Here is a 24,253-nt window from a genome sequence, read left to right as displayed (position 1 = left end):
GGTTTGGGAGATAAGAAAAGGCTGCTAAAAATTTACACGCCCACTCCCCAGGAGCAATGGACAGCTTTGAAGACCAAGGGGACTGATTGTCTGAAGAGCCAAAGCTGAGATGCGGCCCCTCCACAGTACCACTGGGACGTCTGCGAGCTCGGCCTCTCGGGGTCACCATGGGCTGCCGGGACGCAGCTGCGCCTCCCTTCCTTGGGACACAACAGAGACAGTGAGTTTCCCCGGGAAGGGCCCAGAGCCACAGCTCTGGAAGAGAAGAGAACACGCCTGGCAGAGCTGGGTCTTGAGTTCAACACCGGAGTCACCAGGCCCACGCCGCACACCGAAGCACAAAGCCCAGCACAAGGGCAAGTTCAAACTGTTTATCTCCCAGGCTTCGTTCTGAGGGTGCAAAAGATGGCGTTCCTTGGAACAACCACTGCAACCTCCTGATGAAGTCCTGACTCACCTCGGCCTGACTGTGGGCCTCCAGCATGGTGAGGCACAGACAGACATACCTGACCACAGCATGAGGCTGAGCAGCACGTGTCAAGCAGGTTCAAGGTCACCGTTAGGAACTGGGCAAGACAGGCACCTCCAGTGCTCCTGCGCTAACCCTGCTTGGTCAGCTGACCACCAGGAGTGTTGATCTTTTCACAGAGAACCGGATTTCTCTTTAACAGCCCCGATCCTGACGTTTAGTTCTTTGTCTACAGGTTTTGACACGGACATAAGCACTGGCGAGCTTTAAAGTCAACTCACCCTTGGTCATCAGAGATCTACAGGGACCCACAGCTGACCAGTGTGCCACAGGCACACGCCCCTTACCCAGCTGTGCTGGAGGGTGTGGGCAGGCTGAGGCCCACTCTGCTCCTGGCTTGCTGATGCAGCCTGCATTGCTTCCGCCTGGAGGCACCTGGGCCCCACGGTGGCTGTCATCCCTGGCACATCCCTGAGTCTCCAACAGAGTTAGGGGCTGAGCTACATAAACCAGGGAGGCTGCTGCCGCCTCCCAGGACTGTCACTGAGAGGAAAGCAGCATGGTGGGTGGGGCTGCTCAGCTGAGCTCAGGGGCCTGCAGAGATTGAAAGGTCACAGGATGCTGCCGACTGGACAGCTGCACTGGACACAGGTTCCATTCAGCCATTCCTTTTCTCGGTCCTCTGGGGAGAGGCATGCTGACAGCATGCTGAGTAAGCATTTTCCTCTCTGAGGCATCCTAGAAGCCAGTCCTTAGGGAACCCTCAAGGAGCCATGGAGGCACTGAAGCCCTTGGCTGCAACTGGGGTCTTGAGATCTGACCCAAACCCAGGCTATTTCAGAGACCTCTAAGGACGGGGAAACACTGGTCCTGACACACTCTCAAGCTATATCTTGCTTTGAGGTAGGGGCGGTGTCCCAAGCTGCCTAGCTCACTGTGCAGCCAAGGATGACCTTGAACTTCTGATCCTCCAGCCTGTCCCTCCCGAGTGCTGAGACTGCAGGGGTACACCAGGGAACCTGGGGCTTCATGCACATTAAAGAGGTGCTCCACCCACAGAACCACAGCTTCAGCCCAAGTCATGTCTTAAAAATCACATAAATAATCCAAAACTGTCAATGTTCTTTCAAATGTATCTGAAAATCTTGACAAAGGGACGTCATCCTCACAGGGCAGAGTGCCTTCTATACTCTGGGAAGTAGGGAACTGGGGTGAAAGAAGCATACCCCTCTTTCTGGGCTTGACCTTGTAGATGTGAAGCCGCTGTCGTGACTGGGACCCGCCATGTACACCAGCGGTACCCAGGGGCAACCTTTCCTATCCAGCAAAGCAAACCTGCCGTCTTCAGCTCCCTGGTTTGCAGGGAGCCACAGCGCATGAGCAGGTTCTTCTCTGTTTTTGAGAATGCCCAGATGGTCTGCCCTGCCCAGGCACCGGGGCCGCCCTGCCTCCCAACTACGTGAGATTCATGTTCATGAACCAGAACGAAGCGGAAGCAATGTTTTAGAATTCTTCCCAAAAGGACAAACGTCAGGCACAGAACGTAAAATAATGTAGCAGTGCCTTGAAAGGTGACGTTTAGAGAGCTCTGTAAGCCCATGAGCCAGCAGCCGTGGTCATTCACTCGGGGAAGGATGTGCTTTCCTCAGCACACCGACACTGTCGCACTGCTTTCAAAAGGGACCCTGCAGAGCTTTTTGACACACAGTCTTGTTATGTAGCTCAGGCTAGCCTTTGAATTCACAATCCCGTCCCAGCCACCTGAGTGCTGGGATGGCAGATGTCCGCCCCGCCCTGCGATAAAAGCGGCTCTACACCATTAATTGTGATATGTCATTGGCAAAACTTCCCGAGTTCTCAGCTCTTGGCTTCCCTTGGTACCCGCTTTACTCTCTTCCTGAGCATTTCTTTGACACGGCCCTACCTGGTCCTGAGGCTCTATGAAGGCCTCTGGCTCCCTGACGGTGGACCTCAGTTTGATAGGTTTTCTGGAAGGCTCCATTATGGAGCTGAACAGAATCATAAGATCTTCTGGATCTGTACAACTGATATTTAGTTCCTATGAACTTAAAAATTCTATTCTCACCACAGCAAACTGCTGTCAGTTTCACCACAAAAACATATATGAATTAGAAGAACCACTTCACAGCACCTGCAGAGGGGCAGGAAGCTGCTGAGCGCCTTTGCAGAAGCCTCTGGAGGAAAGAAAACTCTCAAAGAAGTAAACGCAAAACTCTCTCTGGATCTTTTTCCTCCAACAAGGCCAAATTCCACACCACTGGCTGATTACCTTCTGGGACTGACAGAGCGGCTAGTGGGGATCCTGCCTGCGTGGGTCTCCCAGTCCTTGTCTGAATACCTGAGTGCCCTTAAAGGCCTGTCCACACGGGAGGGACACATGGACCCTGCGGCATGGGGTGAGCACGCCAAAGAGAAGGCTTCCATGGTCAGCAGAGCCTCCACTGTCTGCTTCTGAGGAAGCAGCTCTTCCACTTGCTCCACGGCTCTCCTTCCGGCTGCAGCTGGCCTGTTCTCAGTTCACCCAATGCTCTTAGAAGAAGCCCTCGGACTTTCTTAGCATGACCTGACCCAGGCAGCTGAGAGCGGACCCTTCACTATGTGAGATGGGAAAATGTCCCCATGCCATGCAGCACAGGGGAGGGACTGCCCTCTGCCAGGGCTTCCAGGTCCATGAACCAACGGACGCCTCCCCACCCAGACCCACAGGGTCACTAGGCCAGTTCCTTCTCACAAGCCTGTCTGGACCCTCTCCTGTGGATGGGCGGATGGAGTGCAGCAGAGAAGGGAGGAGGGCTCCCTCAAGGCACCCGCCCTGTGGCTGAGCGAGCAGAAGCTATGCGGCACTGGCCAGACTCTTTTACGCTGGGCTATTCTTTATATTCCTTAACTCCACAAATGGTCCTGAGCACAACTTGGATCTGAATTTTGGATACAGAAGTGGCAAAAAGCTATTTCCTGGCTTCAGCCTCGGGCAGTCCTAGGGCTTAAGATGTAGATGGGATTCAGGTCTGTCTGCAGTGAGCGTGGTCCTCACGGTGCGCGCTGATGCCAGGATCTTGGGGCCCAGTTGTGAGCCTGTACAGTACAGGAGCACAGGGTCTGCAGGGCAGCCTCCGGGCAAGACCGTCCCGTGTGACAGGTGAAGGCACCTCCGATTCATCTCTGGTGCTGCTTTAATCCGTCTTTTCCTCCCCTGTGAGTGAATCTTTAGGAGAATTTAACTGAGCTAAATCCCATGGCACACTCTACCCAACCAGCTACCAACTGGGCTTAATGAGCCCTTTCCCAAAAGCAGGCTGTCCTCAACCATCAACTAAAAGAGTCCTGGCCAGGTGATGAGCATTCTGAAAAAAGCGCTTTCTGTATAAACTCAGAACATAAGCAGTCATTAAAATGAAGTAAAACTATGACCTAAAAGTTTTCAACAGTCCATTTTAATCTTCTAGATTATTTACAACACAACAACATGGAACCATCCTTAAGACGTGGGATTAAAAAAATCAAATGCTGCTTCTGAAGACACATTAAAATATATTAATAAAACCGTCTACATGGTGCGGCTTCCACACTTCACCTCTGCTCAGCAGCAGTTGGGAGCCACATGGTCAGCTGCCTTCTGATCACCCTCCTGCCAGCTCACATGCCAGGCTAGACCAGAAAGGCCCAGGCCAGTGGGACCTAAATCCCAAGACTGTGGAGCTCCAGGCCTTCCCATGGCGACTGATGCCCCAACTGTGCACAAGGAACATTTGGGGTACCCAGCGTGGCTCAGGCTGGCAGAATCATGCCCTCCTCCTGGGAGCAGAACGGTTGTGTCATTGTGGAGAAAAAGCCACGTGCTCTGCATACCTTCCCTCTGCATGGTGCATCATAGAAGAGCTTCCCTCCACCCCCCAACCCTGGGACCCAAGCTCTCTGGAGCTCTCCCCTCCGTGGGGGTCCCTTCTGAATGAGCCCCAGCAGCCTGATCAATGAGCCTGATTCTTCTACAGTTTCTGCTCTGTGTGTATCTGGCTCTCTTCAAGTCAAGGTTCAGCCAGGGGTGGGGTCATTAGGCGAGTCAGCCAGACACTGGTATGACCGCCTTCAGAGGAGACCCAGCGTTGATAACAAAGGGTTGATAACAAAGGGCGAGTAACAGTTGCAGCTTGCTGTCCTGTCCTTTTGTTTTCAGTTATAGTCCAGCCTGACCTTGAACTTTAGATCCTCCTGCCTCAGCTCCCTGGATTATAAGCAGACCCCAGCAGCCTGAGTGTGTGGCTCTCACAGGATAACCTTCTCATTTCCTCTGCACCTTCACTTGGTAACTTACTTTAAAAACTTTAAACATAAATTTTGTGATGACACCTTTAAAGTTGACATTAAAAGAAAGAGTTGGACCAGGCCAAGCCCTTCAGTTAACCTGGGGACATCAGACACACTGAAGCCTGGCTCTGTCCCTCCTTGGATGTCATGGCAGGTGTCATGGCCTCTAAAAGTTGTAAGGCAGAACGAGGAATATCCTCTCTTTGCGTCTAGTGACCTGGGGTGCCATGAGGCTGACAGCCCAGGGGTCATTCTTTGTTCCTCTTTCACCCTAAGTTCCTTGTCTTCTCAGCACAAGGAGCTGGGATGTCCAAGACAGACAGTGACCATGTAACTCTCAGAGGTTCCAGGAGCCCTGAGCACAAACTTTCCATCCCAGCACAGAGGCTCAAGGTCCCCACGAGTGGTCACGTGGCTGACCTGGCGGTGGGATGGGGACTACCTGGAGCCCCTAGCCTCCTCTGGGTTAGTGTCACTAAACACTTCTTAGGATCCATTCTGAATACATGAAAACTGCACGCGCCCCTTCCCACACTGACGTTAAGCCAAGCCACCACTCCCTGCCCTTCTGTCTGATTTTCACAAATCCTACGGCCTCTCACTCGTCACCATTTCCCTAAAATTGTCCGCTCGCTCAGTTAGGAAACCCAAAGAGGGCATGGGACCCGGCCCCTCAGATCAGGGCAGGATGGCCGTAACAGCCGGGCGTGCCTGCTCTCAGGCCCGTAACCCATTTTTTAGCAGCCTCTCCTGCTCCCACTCCATGATGGCGGAGGAGTCGCTCTGCTTTTAAAACAGAGTGTGACAAGGGGAAGGCGTTCTGTCACCCACACAGACGAGCGGAAGCTACAGACATGGAGTTACTACGGGTGGTGCCAGGAACAGAGGTGAGCAAGGCCCACAACTCTGCCTCCTGTGGAGGTGTCAGGTTTACAGGACTAATTGAGGCGCCCTCACCAGACCCCTCCTCCTCGTCCTCCAGGCCCGCTGGCGCTGGTGGCCTCTGCATCTCCTCTGGGGCAGCCTGAGGCTGGCTGGGGTGACTTCTGGTGCCTGAGACAGCCACACGTGCTCGGGACCTCTCACCTGAGGTTCCCAGGTGCTGAACTGGCGTGGAGGTAGCTAGGCCCATGAGAGAAATGTGGTCACCTGTGTCGTCTTCCTCAAAGTCGTTAAGGCAGTACACTTCTTCCAGGTCAACGTCCAGAGTCCGGAAGCCCTTGGTGACCACACCAGGACGGGGGTCCAGGATGCCCCCAAGATGAGGCTGGGCCAGTTGCTGCCAGTGGTGAAGTGTGGCCGAACCTTGTGGGAGAACAGAGAGGGGAGAAGGGAGGGTTAGGACGCCAGCCAGGGCCAATGTGTCCCACCGTCAGAGGCTCCGTGCGAGGCTGAGCTTGGGAGGGAATGGACAGCAGTGTGTCCTGCCACACCAGGGGAGGGACACTGTAAAGAACCAACACTTTCAAAAGGAAAATCACGCTACGTGCCGTGTGCCCACGATGTCCGGTAACAAAGCATCTCAAACCACCCAGCGCCAAGCCCCAAACTTAACCCATCATTGTGCTGACAGAAGAGGGTGGTCAACAGTCACAGGAAGCTTCTAAAAACAGCATGAGAACGACGAGGGACCACGAAGCCACAGGATGCTCTGGACAAGCCTGCCAACCCCCACACCAGAGCCACCCGCACATGGGAGCTACGTTAGGAGAGTGGAGGAACCACGAGGTGAGGAGGGGACATGAGGAAAGAAGTCACAGGCGCCTGAGCAGAGGAGCCATCTCCAAGGAGACACCGGATCCCGGGGCTCAGGTGTCAGCCCCGGTTTGTAATATCACCAGACTGTGTCCCTGATGACCTCAGGTGTCCTGGGTGCTCTACCAAGAGAGGTGCCCAGGGGCCAGCAGTGTCTGAGAGCCCGGGTGCTGAGAAGCGAAGCGGCACCTCAGTGAGCCTGCTGCTGGGCTCCACATTTCTGCCCAGCCCCTGGCACCTGTCATACCCTGCAGGGTGCCAGCATCTGGCAGAAGGCCCAGGAGGCTGGAATTCCCAGCCCTGTTCTACAAAGAAGTCACTGCAATGTACATGGCCACAAACAGCTGGGCCTCGTGCTCCAGACAGAGGCACTGTGGCTAGCAGCACCCAAGGCTGCTTGCTGGCTTAGCAAATCCCCGAGAGCAGGACCGAGGAAAGGGCATGGAAGATGCCAGCAGCCATCTGTCTCCTAAGCTGGGAGGAGAGACAGGAGGTTGGCTGGGGTGGGCGGGGGCCAGCCCCAGCCAGACACGTGCCATGGAAGTCTTAGAAAGATTCTGAAAATGGACTATTTCAATTCCACTTAAAATTAAAAAAGAAGAAATGAACACATCTTGAAACTAGCACCCTCAACACCCCTTCAAGGTCCAAACCAGTTTTAAGGATATGCATCACATCCTCCTTATAGGCTGGGGCTACTGAATGGAGTAAAAAGGACTCCATGCAAAAGGAACAACAATAAAACAACGAAGACGTTTAAAAAGCTGTACCCATGATGTCCTTCACAGCAGAAGTCCTCAACTTGGGACAAAACAGAGAGGTTTGAGATCACGACTGATCAAGGGCACTCACTGCATCGAGCGGCAGAGGCCAGGGGTGGATCAAAGGCTCCATGTGCTCACACTCCCCACAGGCGGAGGGCTCAGCTCCCAAGGCCCCTGGTGCTGAGATCTGAAAACATCCTAAGGCTCCTGTCTACTGAGAATCTAAGGGAAGCCACGAAGGGAAATGTGTGTGCCAGGGACATGCAGGGCTTCGTGGGATCCTGAGCTCCAAGGTGCCACACATCAAGCTTCACAAAGCTGACCCATGTCAGACACAGCCTGTTTGTGTGCATGTGTAAATCACATGTGCTTCTGTGATGGCCATACAAGCTCTTGGCAGAGAGTGGGAGGAACAGACAGAAGCCCTTAGTCTATACTATAAACCACACCTTTTAGTTTTTAAGCCAGGGTTTCTCTGTGTAGCCCTGGCTGTCCTAGCGCTCTCTGTGTAGACCAGGCTGGCCTCCGGCTCAGAGGTCCGCCCGCCTCTGCCTCCCCATGCTGGGGAGAGCCACATTCTAATATTGCAGCGTTACCCGCAGGGTGCATTTGAGTAGCCCTGTACACACATTGCTAAGACTTCTCTGACTAGGTGCAATCCAAACGGGAATTCAAAAGCCACAGGGAGACGCACCAGCACGGTGAAACCCAGAGGCGAGTCCCTGGCTGGAGGGGCAAGGCTAAGGTCTGGCAGCACTGGCTGCGTCTGCCTCCCTCCCTGTGTCATCTGCAGGCTGGGGGATGAGCAGCAGGCAGCTCTCTGGTGGGCTACCCACTGTCATCTCCACTGCCCACCTGCTAATGAAGGGCGGGGCTCCACCCCTGCACCTGCTTCCTGGCATTTGAAATGACGGCGGCCTGAGCGCCACAGTCCAGTCAAAGCTCAGAGCAGTCTACACACAGCCACAGTGACACTTCTCCAGCTTCCCAGCAGGGAGTCTCCCTTGCACAAACTGGGAAGGAGGCCCGGAAGGTCCCTGACGTGAGCTCAGTGGGCAGCAGGGGCTGGCCACGGCTGTGTAGATGGTCTCACTGACCCACATCCGGCCGATGTCTAGGGCCCCGCAGGATGGCCAGATTCGACGTGTGCACTGTTGGTGCGTATGCCACTTTTGCTGGTCCTGATCACACAGCCCATGTGCTTTCTCACAGAAGGTCCCAGGGAGGAGCTTACGCAAGCCATCACCAAGGCCAACCTGGACACCCCCATGTCAGGGTGCCATTTCATCAGGCTCTTACAGTGGGGGGAATTCTGCTAGCCTAACTCCTAGGTTTTCAGGGTCACCCTGTTGTCTCCATTTCGCAGATAAAGACATGGAGTGTGGGGAAAGACAGACACTCCAGAGTTTGCATTAAATAGCATAGGTCCCATCTGGGATTCTAATTAAGGCCACCTCTGGCATCCATTCCCTGAAGGTCCCAGCAGAGAACATGGCTCCCATGGGTGAGCCTCACGAATCCAGCCAATAGCAAGCCCAGATGATGGCTGTGCTCACTGAACAGTGTTCGCAATTCCACAGGCCTGAAAGCTGTCATGGCCTTACCTGTGATTTTAACATTTCTCCTCCTGCCTGGTTCTGAGGCTCCAGGTATTCAGGAGCCCAGCACCCAGTGAGTGGAACCCTCTCACTCCCCACCCTGCCACTCCCAGGCCCTAAGCCAGGAAGTAGGAATTCTACCATCTCCTGGCGGGCTAGACTGTGAGGCGCACCTCATCAGAGCTGAGCACAGGTGCCTCTCCCTCTCCTTTTTCTGTCTCACTCTCCAACCCGGCTTCTCCCTGTCTAGCGGGAAGCGGGAGCAGTAGTGTGTTATTGGCCACTTCTCACTACTGACCCCACCTAAGGCCACCACAACCCTCCCACCACATACGAGCAGGCTGACAGGCAGAACACAGGACCACAGCCTGCCTCAGTCTTTTTAAGACAGACGTCTGTCTCTGTCCTGACTAGTCTGTTCTTTACCTCCTTAAACCCCGGAAGGCCAGGAGAAGAGATGAGAGCAAACGTCAGGCCTGGCTCCGCTACTCTGGCTGACACACTAGGAGATGGCAAGATGTTCAGAACGGGAGAGAGATGGAGGGCACAGATGGAGGGCAATGACTGGCTTCTGCTGTGCTCCCAGACAACGGTCTCCAGGGACCTCACCCCAGGTGCCTTTACCTGAGATCAGCAGTGTCTCAGGGGGCCAACAGCAATTATGTGAGAACATGACCCCGGTGTAATGACAGCCCAGGTCTCAACAGCAGAAACTGTGCTCTTTACACCCGGTGACTGAGCAGGGGCAAGTCTGATAATCTTGTTTGACAGCTATTTGCCTGTGTTACCAAGAAGGGAGATGGCTGGAGAGAAGAGCCAACTCTCCCAACACAACGGCCGTGTTTGGAAGCTGTAACCAAAGATGGCTATGCTAACATTCCCTCTCACACACAGTGTGACATTGACTGTGGAGGGACAGGAAGAAAGGAAATATCAGCTGTCTTTTACACAGCGAAGAAAGAAGTCTGAGGAACACAAAATGAAGCCAGAGGGTTCTTATCACAGTGTGTTACAAGCCACAGTGATTAAGACACAGCTTCTTAGTGATGGTAGTTCAGCTTGTTGGAGAACAGGGTGCCACGGGCAAAACTCACCTTACAAGTGAGTAGGGTTTCTTCTTGCTCTTGCCATAAAATTACTACCACCCAAGACTCAAAGTTAGAATAAATAAAGATGAATTGGTCAAAATAAATTTTCAAAATCTCATCCTCCAATTTGCTTGGAAAACAAACACCAAACAATCATAGGTGAGCCAATGAAACACAGTAAAGTATGGAAAGCAGAGAGAGATGATAAATGTCTAATGATCTTTGAAAGACAACAGAAGAAAAGAAAAGAAAGGCGAAAATAAAATTGCAGAAATGGAAGGTTTTATTGAAAGAAAACCAGACATAATTGCAGGTCAGAAAACAATCACCAATATTACAACTGAATAAACAATTGAAAAGGAGTCAGCCATCCCCTCGAGAGCTAGCAAGGGCCTACATTACAAAACTCATAATTATTAAAATGAAAAAGAAAGAAAGGAAGGAAGAAAGGGAAGAAAAGAAAAGAAAACCCATCCTCTTTCTTTGGAAATACAGGGATGTGACACATCCTGTGATTAATAATCGTGACCTCAGCTCTGCAAGCTGCCTGCTCAGTAAGGCTGGCACAGTCTCCAAGGCAGCACAAGCTGAGACCCTTGAGATGAAAGCAACTGTTCTCCTTCATTCGGAGAACACAGTTTGTACCTGTGTGGAAACTATCTGTGGCACTCACGATGAGTGTGCCACGTAATGAGACTAAAGCATCCAAAGATGCTCCCTAGAAGGGCTCGGGATAGAGGCTGAGAAAAGTGCAGATGTGCAGACATCTGGCTTTACATCAAAAATATTCTACGTGGTTCCAAAGCAGGTCTTCCAGCTAAAGTGGGGAGAGCAAAAGCTGGCACACATGGGTCCTGACGAGGCAGTAGGACTCAGGGAGATGTTTGCAACACACAGAACAGCAAAAGGAGAGGGAACAATGAGGTTCTCCAGGACCCACTAAGAAAAGCGTGAAGCCCTGCATGGAAGGCTTCCTGGGCTCTGAATGCTCCACCCCTCCCTCTGCCACACCTCTGGAAAATCACACCCACTATGAAGAACCAATCAGAACTTGTGAGCACACAGGACACCTGCGCGTGGCTGAGGGTGGGGACTCAGAAGCGCGCTTGTGCTATTTGACAGTGAAGTCTCTGAGAGGCCAAAGCACTCCTTCTCCACCCTTCTCAGACCCCTGGGCTATCCAGAAGTAGTCTGCTGTCGTGGGGACAAACAGCCACAGCCTGGGAGGGTCTGAAGCCGTGCACATGAACAGAGAGTGTGGAAACAGACACCTCCTCAGAGGAACTCAAACCAACAGCGTGGGTGGCTATCTCGGAAGAAAAAGGAATAGGCGTGGCAGTGGTGGCTGGCCTTCCTGTGGTGAATCAGGGCCCAGAGGGAGTCGCAGAGGAGGACAGAGAGGGGCCGCGGGCCCCGGGGGTCACCTTCGAGGGGTTTCACGATCTGCAGCTTCTCAGGCAGGTAGGAGCGGCTGCTGAAGGACATGCCGGAGAAGCCGGTGAACTCGGAGAATCTCGAGTGCGTGCCGAGCGACATGATGCTCTCAGTGGGCGTGAGCGAGCCGCTGTGCAGCTCCCCCTTCTCAGCCAGCTCCCGCAGCTTCCGCTCCTGCTCTTCCTCGAAGAACCTCCGCTCAGACAGGTAGTTTTCACGGCGCAGCGACAGCCGCCGGAGCGCTGTCTCCAGGTCGTGGGAGCCTGGTGTGCCCGGTGTGCCTGGCTTCTTACTGTGCTCCTCATTCCTGGGGAAGACAGCGGGTAAGCACTGACAGCCAGCAGAGGGCACAGAGGACCCCCAGGGCAAGGCTCCTGCACAGACAGGAGATGGGCTGAGGAGAGCAGAAGGACAGCCAGGAGGGGAGCAGGTACTGAAGGGGTTCCCCAGGGTGCCTGAGTCACTTTTCTTAGAGACAGGCGCTTGTACCAGGATGACCGAAAATCTGCACATAAGCAAAAATGTGTTTCCCTAGCATCTGCCTCTGGGTCATTTTGGAAGAAACTTTCCCAGCAGCTGCTGCTGGGTACGGGAGGGAAGCTGATGCAGCCCTTCTCCCTCTTAGATGGTAGGGCCTGGGCTCTCGGCTCTGAGTAGTTAAACCAGCTCTGACCTTGGGGAACCCCTCCGGATGGCTCAGCTGGTCCTAAGCACCCATCTTAGTCAGTCAGAGGGCCAGGGTGCACAGAGTGGATGGTGGGATGGGGCGGGGTTCCACAGTACTTTAGGGTGAGGAGGAACTGCCATCTCCAAAGAGCGTGCACAATGGACACCACCACAGCACATCGGCCTGGGTCCGCCCCGCCCCGCCCCGCCCCGCCCAGCACCCGAGCTCCCGACCATGCATGGGAGGGGTGTGAGCTCTTCCCCTCGGGATGTGATGGCAAAGCATGCTTTGGGTACCAACTTCAGCAGAGACCAGCGTTGTGGTTAAGGTGGGTAACTGGGCTACGGAGGTGGGTACTGGGCTCTCAGTGGGCGTGAGCGAGCCGCTGTGCAGCTCCCCCTTCTCAGCCAGCTCCCCAGGGGAGAGACTAATGTCAACCTTCCCCAGGCAGCTCTCGTCCGCCCCTCTGACAGGGATCGCGCCCCCATTCAAGGTGAACCTCTTCTCCCCACCCTCCAGCGCAAAGAGGGAAGGCCGCCGCTCACCCCAGGTCGGCTGCCTCGGTTTCCAGGAGGATGCTGTTGGTCTTGTTGTCGAGGACCACGTTGCTGACATCGCTGCCGTAGAAGCTGGAGCGGGGGGTGCTGACGCAGCTCGACAGGAGCGAGTTCATGGCTGAGGACTGGTTGGAGCCCGGGATGTTCATGGGGGAAGGGGTCAGCGACCTCTGCTTGACCACCTGATTGACGTTCCTCACAGTCTCAAAGACACGCTTCTGGTGGCTGGGGAGGACACGGCAGCCATGAGCACTCGTGTCAGGAGGAGCCTGCACCTGCCCCTCCCAAGCAGGCCCTCGGCAGCCCGAGCAGCCGTCTGAGGCTTCAGGTGTTCCTCAGGGCGTGGGCTGTCTCCAACACTGCGCGGACTAGGGAGATGCAATGCCAACTGAACCTAAGCCTGACTGGCACAGCGTAGAACCGGGTTCAGCTACCCAATGCCACTCATGGCCCTGACGCCTGGGCTATAAACAGCAGTGAGGCGTCGCCCACCTTCTCAGCCAGCCTGCCTCCCTCAGATGAACAGCGCGAGCTCCAGGAGTACAGCGCTCAGCTCGTGGACCGTCGCGGAGCGAGGATTGTACCCATTCATGCAACATAAAAAGGTGAAGCTACGAGTCAGCCTGAAGTTTTACACTGATGATGAACACTGGACTGAGCTATTCTTAGAAAGGCCATTCTAAGCACCCGTACTTTGATTTGAATGTTTCTCCTTTTAAGGAAAAAATAAAGGGTGGGCATGTTTCTGGACCGGCTGCTTCCTCTGGGGATGTCAGGCCATACACACACCCAGGATGCTTGTAACTCAAGTCTCGTACAGATTCTGTCTGAGGAGTTTGGGTACAGAGAAAATGTGGTCCACAGATTTCTTCTCAATGTTCCGGGGTGGGGGTCAAGCCTGGACCTGGGGTTAGGAGGTGAGATGCAGAGGTGGGGCCCCAGCAGGACCCAGAGGGAGCAGAGGCCTGGCTCACAGCACAGAGAAGCCGTGTCTCATGATACACTGATGGGTCTCTTAGAAGAGATGAAAACTTTTTAAAGCAGTGCTTTCCACTAAGGGACCAGGCGGAGGGTAGGGAAACACAGCACCCTTCCACCTCCCTGGAAGTTCAAGTGACTTGCTGGTTTGGTTTTCGAGACAGGGATTCACTCATGCCTCGACCTTCTGAGCCTCCCTCCTCCACCTTCCCACGCAGGGGTTATGAAGTGCGGGGGATACTGGGGACACTGGGAGCACTGGGGGCAGAGCTCAAGGCTTCTTACACACTAGGCAAGTACTCTAGCAGCTGAGCTACGGCTCCAGCCTCATCATGAGAAAAAGCGGAGGTACACATCAGCCATGTTTTATCTCCCTTAACCTGACTGGGAAGGACCACTGCTGGCTTTCTGAGGTCCGTATGTGCCAGGTTAGGAACAACGCCAGCCCCGAGTCAGTTTGTGGGAACATGAACCACAAAAACCGTGCAGCCATACGTGATGTCCGGGGACTCCGGCTCTTCCAGCTGCAGCTCCTTGCGCATAGTTCCCTCAATTTCTGCGGCCAAGGAGTCCTGGGGAAAGAGAAGTCAGGAGTCACGTGAGCAGGGACTCAAGGCTTCCATTCGAGGCCAAGTATGAGGGCCAAAGGACCCTCGGGGGAAGAAACAGGGGACCCAGCAGCAGCCAGACTTCTTGCCACACAACACAATGGAAAGCATTCTCTACGGAGAGATCTGCCGGGCCACGGTCAAGGCTGGTTCTGAGCACACAGTGCCTTTGGGTGTGACAGAACAGTCCCTAACTCCCATGTCGCTGAGTGTCTGGACGCCAGTCAATCCTAGACACAGTTGGCCAAACTACAGAGCTAAGAATGTGGCTTCAATGGGGGATGCAGAACTCAAGGCGGCTCAGACAGGGAGAACAACTGTATCCCTAAATATCTCCCAGCTTCCAGAAGGTCCCACACGGCGTCACAGGCCACAATAAGCCTCTGACCCCTCAGGCCACCAGGTTGCGGTCCCAGCCCTTCAGGGCTATGATGCACAGGAGGCCAAGGCTTGCACCGCTGGCTCCTGGGTGGACACCAGCTGCCGGGGCTCTCTTGCCTGCTGGTGAGAGGTCCCTGCCTGCGCGAGCCGAGTCATGCACACTGCCCCCTCTGTGCTTTCTCTGGAAGCTCCTGATCCCAGCCGCTGGCCACGCCATGTGCTCAGGAATAGGACTGTTGCTTCCAGAAGGAGCCTCACATTCCCTCTTTGCAGACATTCCCTGCCCAGCCCTCCTCCTGACCCCACCCCCACCCCATCCTACACACACACCTCTCAAGCCTTAGTTCTTACTAGTTTTCTCTAGTACACTGCTGCCCTTTTCAGGCTGGGCGGGAGGGGAGGGGCATGAGCCTCCGGATCAGGGAAGGCCAGTCCTGGAGTGCCCACTTCCCACGGGTGCTGAGAACTCTGGCCCCACACGCACCCCACCTACCCCTACAATCTGAGGAAGATTTCTAAAAACAAGGGTCCCGTGATTCTGTCCACGGGTCACAGGTTTAAAACTCCTGACACAAGGCGAAAGACCTGGGACGCTGCTGAGCAAAACCTGCTGCTGGTGGTTAGAATGGACAGAGCAAGGAGCAGGTCTGGGAGCTCGACCCCAGAAACTCAGGCAGCCTTTAGAGCGCTTCAACCGCCTTTAACACATGGTGCCCTCCCAGAACTACCATCTCTACAACCCACGCTTGCCAAGAGCCTCAAAAAGGCAAACGAAAGCTTCCAGCAGGCACGGTTTAACTCTCTTCCTTCTAATTACACTTTTTACTCATTGTGTGTACGTGGGCATACACACAGGGACGCAGTTCAGGCACCTCCGTGCCATGGTGCCCCGCTAAGGTCAAAGGACAACTTTGGGGTGCCAGTTCCCCCCTTCTGCCTTGTTGAGCCTTTCTTGTTCCTGCCACTTCTCAGGTGTTCCAGAGCAGCTGGCTTGCAAACTTCTAGCAGATTCCCCCGTCTTCACCTCCCACGTCACAATATGGACGCAAAGATTACAGGCGTGCACCACCAGACCCAGGTTTTCATGTGGTTTCTATGATCGGGCTTGCACAGCAGTGTTCTCAGGGAGAAGCGGAGCCGCCTCCCTAGCTGGGCTGGGGTTTTTGTGATAGTTTTAAGGCCCCAGCCATGCGCCTCTAAGTTACCCAGTAACTCACTGGCTCTCCGCTGGACTTGGGTGGAACTGTTTCTCTGGGCTGTCTGTCTGCGGTGAATAGAAACAAACGTTCCAGAAGACTATCTCTGCGAGAGCTTTCTCCCCGAGCCCCTTCCCAGCTGGCGAGGTGGCCAAGGGAGTGAAGGCGGAAGGAGAGAAGCGACTCCACAGAGCTGTCCTCTGACCTCCACACATGCATCATGTACCAACACACCGGCTCCCACCATCACACACAACGCAATAATAATCACCACTTTAAAAAAAAAAAAAACCTAAAGCTCTTTTGCCTCAGAGAGGACTTGTTATTCTGACAGAGCACTGGAACAAAGCCCAAATGTGCGGGAGCTCTTGGAGACTTGTTCCCGGGCCACCTGCCGGTCACCCACCAAGCTGGCCCTGCAGAGTGGTGACAGCCAAGCCCTGACACCAACAGTGCCGAGGGACACAACTAATGCACGGCCCCCCGCTACAGTCCCACAGCAGACAGAACAAGCATGCTCACAGAACAAGATGTCAGAGGAGAGACTGGACATTAAACTGGAAACCCCCCTTCGCCCTTCAAAGCCCCGACATCAAACAAGCCAGGCCAGGCCTAAAGAAATAAAACCATGGGGAAGGGCTGTTTTTTTAAAAAGTTGACTCAGATCCCAGACACTAAATGACAGCTAGGAAAGGGTTAAACACACGAAGAACCGGAGAAGCTCGGGCTCTTTCGGTGTTTCAGGGACAAAATAGCACAGAGTAATAGCAGCCACTCTGACATCCAGCTCGGGCAAGTTCCCAGTAACATCATCTCTTAACAACAGGGGTAGGAAGAACAGATAACCAAGGGCTAAGTGAGTCTTGGGGAATTAGGAAGCCTCTAGCTGGCAGGTCCAGGTCCAGACTCCAAATAGCTGATCGTAGGAAAGATGCAGGCCACGTGGTCAGAAAGGGACAGGCAGTGTGGTGCTAGGGCGGGCAGTGGTCTGGGGTCAGAGAGCACAGGAGGCACTCACCATGGGGAACAGGCCCAGCGAGTGGTAGCGCCGGGACGCGGTGTTGGGCATCGTCTTGTTCCTCAGGTTCTTCAGCTCCTCCTGTGCCTCGTGCAGCATCTCCATGCACTCTGCATACTTCTCCCCCAGCTCACGAAGCTGTGGGGAAAGGCCTCAGTGAGCCCCGGGGCTGACACACCCACCAGCCCTCCCGTGTGAGAGGTGGGACCACGAAGCCCCCGGGGCCCCCAGCAAAGCGGGCTGGATCCATGAGGCTGCCTTTTCCTTTCCCAGGGCCCACCGTGGGCCAGATAAACGTTGCTAGGTACAAGGCTAACGGGGACCCTTGCTTCTCCTGCTCAGCCACCCATTAACTACGATCACAGGCATGTGCACGATGCCCGGATTCAAGCCGTATCTTTGACCAGGCTCTTTACATGCTCCTGTGGTGTATTCTGTTCACCTGTTCGGTGTGTGTGAGGAGCTGGACTATGTTAAGCCCTGGACTGGCACCAAGTCCAGACTCCTCATGCTCACGGCGAACACAGAACCCAGGAAAACTGGCAGTGTGTCAATTCCGCGTTAGAATGCTTGCTGTGAGGGCTGTGGCGCAGGCCTTCCCTGGAAGCCAGGCCCTAGGGAGCTGAGGCGGGGTACCCACCTCGGCCGTGAGCTGCCGCTGGGCATCCTTGGCCGCGCCCAGGTGCTGGACAAGCTCTTCATTTTCCACCGCACACTAAACATGGTAAAGACCAGATGCCTGTTAGGACACCCGGAAGAGCCAATTTCCCTCCTCTTACCTGTCTGTGAGGAACTTGGCACCAGTGTGCAGAGGACCCTGCAACTGAAACCTGATGCTGTGTGTGTGTGTGTGTGTGTGTGTGTGTGTGTGTGTGTGTGTGTGTACTCGTGTGCTTGCGTCTGCCTATAGTGCAGTGGAGGTGAGGGACAGTGTCAGGACTGGCTCTCTCTGGGCACCAGGTGCCTTTACCACTGAGGCACCTCACCTCACCCTTTCCTACAATTCTGAAGGTAAAGTGAATTATCCTCCATAGCCCAATGCCCACCTCCTGAGGCATGTCCTTCCCTCCTCTCCCCTTTCTGTCTTTCCTTCCTTCTTTCTCTTCCCAGAGGCGTTTCACCTCCTCCTTCTAGTCAGGGCCCCACGGGAAGCTCAGCAGGGACATTCTCTACCAGGCACCTGACAGGTGCAAACAAACAGCTCTGTGGCTTGTCAGACCAACCGAGACCCCACGTGCCCAGCACTCCCCCATGAACGCCACTAGTTTACAGACTATCCTTGGGGGTCAGGAGATGAAAAATAAAGCCCCTGTGACTCTGGGGGGACGGAGTTAGTTCCTGAGCCCACCATGCCTCCTCCAGAACAGCACACGTGGCTACACCAGGGAGCCATCCTCTCCAGTAACCAGGTCCCGTCCAGCACGGACCTGCCCTGCCCCTCGCCATCCAGCTTGACCCTGCCCCTGCCCCTCACCATCCAGCACAGCCCTGCCCTTTGCCATCCAGCCCAGCCCCTGCCCTGCCCCTCGCCATCCAGCTCGGCCCCTGCCCTGTATGACAGCTGCATGGAAGCCTTACAGCTTTTGCCTTCTTCTGTAGGTCCACGATTTGCGACAGCAGGTGTGTGATCTCCTCCTGCTGGCGGGCGGCGTCCTCTGTTTTCTTGGCCAGCTCCTCCGAGATGCTCGCAATCTGGACATTGGCGTCCCCTGTGGCAGGTTAAGGACCAGCAGGTGGGTTGGAAAGCCACACAGAGCAGAGGGAGGAAGGGAGGTGGCTGTGAAGGGAGTCACAGTGGACATCTTTCCCAGCAATGATGTGCGCCCTCCTCAGGGGCCATCCCGCCTACAAGGGCTGACTCTACGGACCAATGCCAGCCAGCCAGGTGCCAGGAAGGGAGCCAGAAGTGACAGGCCAAATGTGACGGTGCTTGGCTGAACTCTAGTGCCCCATCACAGACAGATACACATCGTGACCGGAAGTCTGCACAGGGCAGTGTCCCCATGGCTCTCCACTGCATGTGGAAACGAAGCCCATTTTACTAGGTGTGAACGCGAGTTGTTTCATCTCACCCACCGCCCTTTCTCCTATCTTACATGGAAACTCATAGCAGAGGGCATGGGGAAAGCCTGGATTGGAATAGCAAAGCGGAGAATTCTGGCCTTCATTTTTCCAAACCAAATCATTTATCTGGGCCTGCCTGGAACATCAGATAAGTCCAATATTCCAACACAAAGTCCACATTATAATTAAAATCCACCTTGTTGAGAGCAAGGCTCTCAAATGGGGCAAAGGTCATGATACAGGCTGGCAGCCTGCTGTGTTCAGAAGATGCCACTGAGCTGCTGGCTGGCGGGGAGGTAACGGGGAGGCTGGGGGCGGGCGCAGGCGGGAGGGCAGACATACTCAGCTCCTTCACACAGTCGTTCACCAGCTGCTGCTCCTTCTCCTCGTAGGTAATGGTCTCCGTCTTCAGCTGGCAAGCCTGTGGGCGAGGCTCAGTCAGGGCACAGTGACACAGTCATGCCCGGCAGGTGGGCCAGGGTCCGGACATGGAGCTGGACTCACCTTCTGGGAAGCTCCCACCCAATAACCTTGTAAGTGCTGCCCCACGCATCCAGGGCAGACACCTCTTCTGCAGCCTTGCCTAGGCAACGGGCATGGTCCTAAAGCCTGACCTGAAGGCTAGGCACCACCAGAGGGCAGCAGACGGGGCGCCAGCACACACACCAATACTGAAAGGCCATGGCATGCTGGTGTGTTTGCTACTTGCTTGTGTGTGTCCAGCCCTCGGAGCTCTGATACCTCTACGGCCCATTGTAATGCCTCAGACACTACCCTGCCGACAGCACATGTTCTATGAACAGCAATAGGAACAGAACTGCTACCATGCCAGACACAGAGCTACCAGGTTCTGAAGTGTCACTGACTCTGGCTCGGCCTACTGAGAACAAAAAAATTAATAAAACATTAAAACACAGTCTCAAGAGTTTTCCCAAAATACTCTTGAGAGGGGGACAGGGGCTCATCCCTATGACACTAGCACTTGGGAGACTAAGGCAGGAGAACTGCCATTAGTTTGGGGCCAGCCTGGACTACACAGTAAGCTACAAACAAGCCAGCCTGGAATACAGATAGCCTGTGTGGAAAAAAAAAAAGTCTGGAAGTGGTGGCACACACCTTTAACCCCAGCACTCAGGAGGCAGAGGCAGGCAGATCTGTGTGAGTTCTAAAAAGAGAGAGAGAAGGCGTTCACAGCTATCCTGAGGACTTTGGACGGCATGCTCTGGCTGAAAAAAGGGAAAAAGAATAGCCTAGAGGACCGTGTAAATGCTCAGTTACGTAGTTAAAGACTCGGCTCCACAGGCAGGCATGAAAATCCTGAGGACAGACGTGGGCCGTCAGGAATCCACACCTGGATCAGAGTCCTTCAGTTCTTGGGGTGGAGGGGCCGACACCTGACTGAGCTGCCTGGCAGACACCGGGAGACTGCACATGGAAACCATGGCTCAGCCTTCTTCAGCCATGGCCCCAGAGCAAGCCTGGGCGTCAGCCTGCTGCTGTGGGGCCTGCAAAGATGGGCCATGCTAAAGACTTCCTTGTGTCTTATAAGGTCCAGACAGGAGGCTCTCTCTCCAGTGCGTGGCAAGTTCAAAGTGGCAGGCGGCTTGCCTGCCTGCAGGGACCCTGGGAGTCTGGAGCCAGCTCACATAGGTTCACGGCCCAAAGCTGACAGACAAGGGCCGGGTGGACCGAGGGATGCCACGCTTTCACCCACATATGAGCTCTCGGCTAATGGAGCACCAAATCTACTCACATCGGAGGTTTTAGACAGTGGTGATGGATGAGGAGAAAAAAAAGGTGTGTTTAGAGTCAGAGGCTTGGCTTCAAATCTAGCCTTAGTCGTTTAACCCTGACAATGTCAAACGCTCAGCAGCCTGGTGCCCGAGTCTTGCCCCAAATGAGACTCAGAGATGCTTGGCCTTGCTGTGAACACTAACAATAGCGATGATGGTGATGATGGTGACAATGATGATGGTGATGGTGACAGTGATGATGGTGATGGTGGTGATGGTGTCAGTGACAATGATAGTGACAGTGATGATGGTGACAGTGATGATGGTGATGGTGGTGATGGTGTCAGTGATGACAGTGACAGTGATGATGGTGACAGTGATGATGGTGATGGTGACAGTGATGATGGTGATGGTGGTGATGGTGACAGTGATGATGGTGACAGTGATGATGTGACAGTGATGACAGTGATGATAGTGACAGTGATGATGTGACAGTCATGATGGTGACGGAGACTGTGATGATGGTGGTGATGGTGACAGTGATGATGGTGACAGTGATGATGGTGATGGTGGTGATGGTGACGGTGATGATGGTGATGGTGGTGATGGTGACAGTGATGATGGTGATGAAAACAATAACAGCATAGGATAGGTGCCTGCTACAGTGCCTTCTAAGTTCCCAGCTGCCTCGGCTCAGCCTTTTCAGGTTCATCAGCAAGACCTGTGTCCGTGCTCTTGGAGCAAATCTGATCCTCAGTAATATGGTAGCTGGTGTCACTCCAGCCTTCAGGCCATTGCTCGGGCACCTGTACGCTCTCAGTCCTTTCCACTGTGATAGCCACCCCAGAAGCAGCACCCACACATGGCTGGGCCTGGCGACACCCACACATGGCTGGGCCTGGCGACACCCACACATGGCTGGGCCTGGCGACACCCACACATGGCTGGGCCTACATCCGAGTGCCCTGGCTGCAGCGTGCACACTCAGGAAGGACTCCTTCAGATGGTGCTATGCAGAGGGACACCCACCCCTCCAAGGGGCAAGAGCAGGTGCGCATGTCACCTCAGATCGAAGTACAACATTCTCCTCTTCCAGGTCCTTCAGCTTCTTCTGCAGAGAGTCCAGGTGGAAGTAATTCTGGACGGAGGAGGATGACTCATTCCTCTTCAGCCTGGGAGAGAAGCACACTCAGAGTCAGGGCATGCGCTTCCTCTCACCTGTGGAGACCGGGAGGCACACCCCAAAGGTGTAGTAGCTCAGAAATGGGCGGGGGGAGCTTTATTTAACCAAATGTTTTGTGGTCCGCTGAGACGGCTCAGTGAGGCAAAGCTCTGGTGGCCACACCAGATGGGAGTTCAGTGCTCTGGACCAACATGGCGGAAGGAGAAAACTGATTCCTGAACTCTGTCCTCTGACCGCTGACCTCCATGTGCACGCCATACGTCATGGCCTGTGCCTCTCCCCCAGTGCATACAAATAAGTTAATTAAAATTAAGTGTTCTGTGCATGCTGCATGTGTGAGCTCGGAGCTCACAGCCCTGAGATCTGCATCAGGATGTGTTTTCCTCCCACAGCTGAGCGCACCCCGTTCCCGAGGCTGCGCCAGGGCGAACAGCCACTCTGAGCAGCCGGCGTTGAAACCCCGTGAGAGGGAATCGGCCCTCTGCCCTGCAGCTCCCACTGGGGCAGTGCGATGGCCGCTCAGGGACAGGCTGACCCCAGCAGCCGCCCACCCTCCGCCCCAGGCCTGCGCAGGCACTCACGGGGTTGAACACACAGACTCGGGCTCGCTCTCCTCGGCGGCACTGGTGTAGAACTGAAGCAGCTCATCCTTCATGGACAGCTCGTGCCGCAGCTGAGACACCTGTGTGGGCAGGAGGGGCTCGTTCACGCTCTGCTCACACTGCTGAGGGCGCACCCCAAGGGAGAACCAATCTGCCACCCGAAGCGCTGAGTGTGACCCCACTTAGCCCTGTCAGTGGCTTCTGGGTGGGAGCCCTGGCTACACTTATCATGTTTGGGCAGAAGGGCAGAAGAAGGCTTGGAGGGGACACTGGGGCCCTGGAAGCAGCCAGATAACCAGCTGGGCAGGCGGCTAGAACAATGGCCCACAACACTCGATGAAATGAGCGGCCATGTCAGAACGCAGTGCCATCTCAGGGCAGACCGGTGGGTGTGCCGGCTCCAGGCGGGCCACCAGGGACAGGTGACAGCCCTACTTGTGACCACACGCCTCCCCGTGCCTCTGGCGGAGCCGGTCAGCCCCTGAACTCCAAGGTTACTGGGCAGAGTCTCAGGGTACGGGGGAAAGCTGAGCCATGGGGCAAGCTGAGCTGCTGACTGGTGAGGGGGCTTTGCGAGGCTGATGACTGGGCGCAGGCCTGCAGATACTGTGAAACTTCTCATCTGCCTCCCAGCGCTCAGTGCTGCTAAGCTCGGGGCCCTCGCTGGGAAGGAGGGCTGGAGGTGTGTTTTCTGACGTGGCCCAGGGTCTTCCAACCCTGTGCAGCACACAGGCCAAGGACTGTCTTCCCTGGTGAACTCGCCTGTTTTGGCTGCCGCATGAAGGGCCATCCCACCTAACGGGGTCAAGGATTCTCCACAGGGAAGCATGACCTCAGTTGTCTGACTCAAAGCCTCTCCCTCCTCAAAGCAGGCTGAGAGATCTCACACAGCCGTGGGAGGAGCCCAGGGCGACCACCAGCTGGCACCTCGGAGGTGTGTCCCTTGCTCTCTCCCCTGTGGCCATTCCCCTGGGCCAAGGAAGGCAAAATCAGCTTGACTTCTCCTCCATCCCCACTCCACCAGCCGCAACCGACTGATGTGTCAGCACCCTCCCTCCTGACTGTCGGGCCCTCCCGGATGCCGAGCTCATCCTGTCCCCTCTCCCCTGACAGCCATGAGCTGAGATCTGCATCCTGAAAACAGTGAGTTTTTGGATGGGCACCGGGGATCTGGTGCTGCACAGTGGCCTGGTGTAAGGACTGAGAACTGCTCCTGCACCCGCCCGCTGTCTGGGCCTGTGCGTGTGAGATCCCAGTGCAGAGTCTGGGCTCACACACGCCTGTGCAGGTGCTCCCACCCGCCTCCTCCCGGGCCAGCGGTCCTCACCTCCTCCCGTATGTGCTCCACCTGCTCTTCTAACAGCTCATTCCTCTCTGTTAGGGTCTTATTCTTCTTCAGCAGCGACTGCCCAATCCGCGCAGCCAGCTCCAAGTCCCGCTCTTTCTATGAAAGGCAAGAGGAAGATTGGGGACTCAACCCTGTGCATCCTGGAGGGGCCGGCAGGGCTCAGCGTCACATGCGTGTGCCCAGAAACAGTGGGAGAAGCAACAATTTGACGTCCAGGTACTTGATGCCTGTTAAGAGGGATAACCTCGGCCAAACATGTGCAGAAGCTGCACAGGGGAAGTTGATGGAACCAGGTACGTGGAGGGAAAATGCTTTAGTTATCTGTTTAATCATTGGTAACACTTCTCACTACTTGAGAGCCAGCATATGGGAACACCACTGATTCAGATGGTGGATGGATTGATGGATAGATGATGAATGGATGGATGGACAGATGCATGGATGGATGGATGGATGGATGGATGGATGGATGGATGGATGGATG

General features: G+C 54.9%; 1 protein-coding gene across 10 annotated transcripts in view; it reads right to left on the bottom strand.

Annotated features, from left to right (window-relative positions):
- Nucleotides 1-24,253, bottom strand: part of Trak1 (trafficking kinesin protein 1) — an 86,672-nt gene that overhangs the window by 7,214 nt on the left and 55,205 nt on the right. For 5 of the 10 annotated variants that reach the window (XM_055601765.1, XM_055601757.1, XM_055601762.1 and 2 more), the window contains 11 exons: nucleotides 23,749-23,865; nucleotides 22,401-22,501; nucleotides 21,700-21,808; nucleotides 19,246-19,324; nucleotides 18,418-18,548; nucleotides 17,480-17,554; nucleotides 16,840-16,977; nucleotides 14,132-14,208; nucleotides 12,647-12,883; nucleotides 11,425-11,741; nucleotides 5,753-6,100 (listed from right to left, as the gene is read on the bottom strand). In XM_055601765.1, coding sequence (XP_055457740.1) covers nucleotides 5,753-6,100; nucleotides 11,425-11,741; nucleotides 12,647-12,883; nucleotides 14,132-14,208; nucleotides 16,840-16,977; nucleotides 17,480-17,554; nucleotides 18,418-18,548; nucleotides 19,246-19,324; nucleotides 21,700-21,808; nucleotides 22,401-22,501; nucleotides 23,749-23,865 — 1,729 coding nt within the window. The remainder of the gene's footprint in view (nucleotides 1-5,752; nucleotides 6,101-11,424; nucleotides 11,742-12,646; nucleotides 12,884-14,131; nucleotides 14,209-16,839; nucleotides 16,978-17,479; nucleotides 17,555-18,417; nucleotides 18,549-19,245; nucleotides 19,325-21,699; nucleotides 21,809-22,400; nucleotides 22,502-23,748; nucleotides 23,866-24,253) is intronic. The other 5 variants (XM_055601766.1, XM_055601759.1, XM_055601760.1 and 2 more) reach the window with 2 other exon arrangements.

Source organism: Psammomys obesus, unplaced genomic scaffold, assembly GCF_907164565.1.
Source record: "Psammomys obesus unplaced genomic scaffold, mPsaObe1.curated_primary_1811, whole genome shotgun sequence".
NCBI lineage: Eukaryota > Metazoa > Chordata > Mammalia > Rodentia > Muridae > Psammomys > Psammomys obesus.
This window is presented reverse-complemented; position numbering and strand designations above follow the sequence as displayed.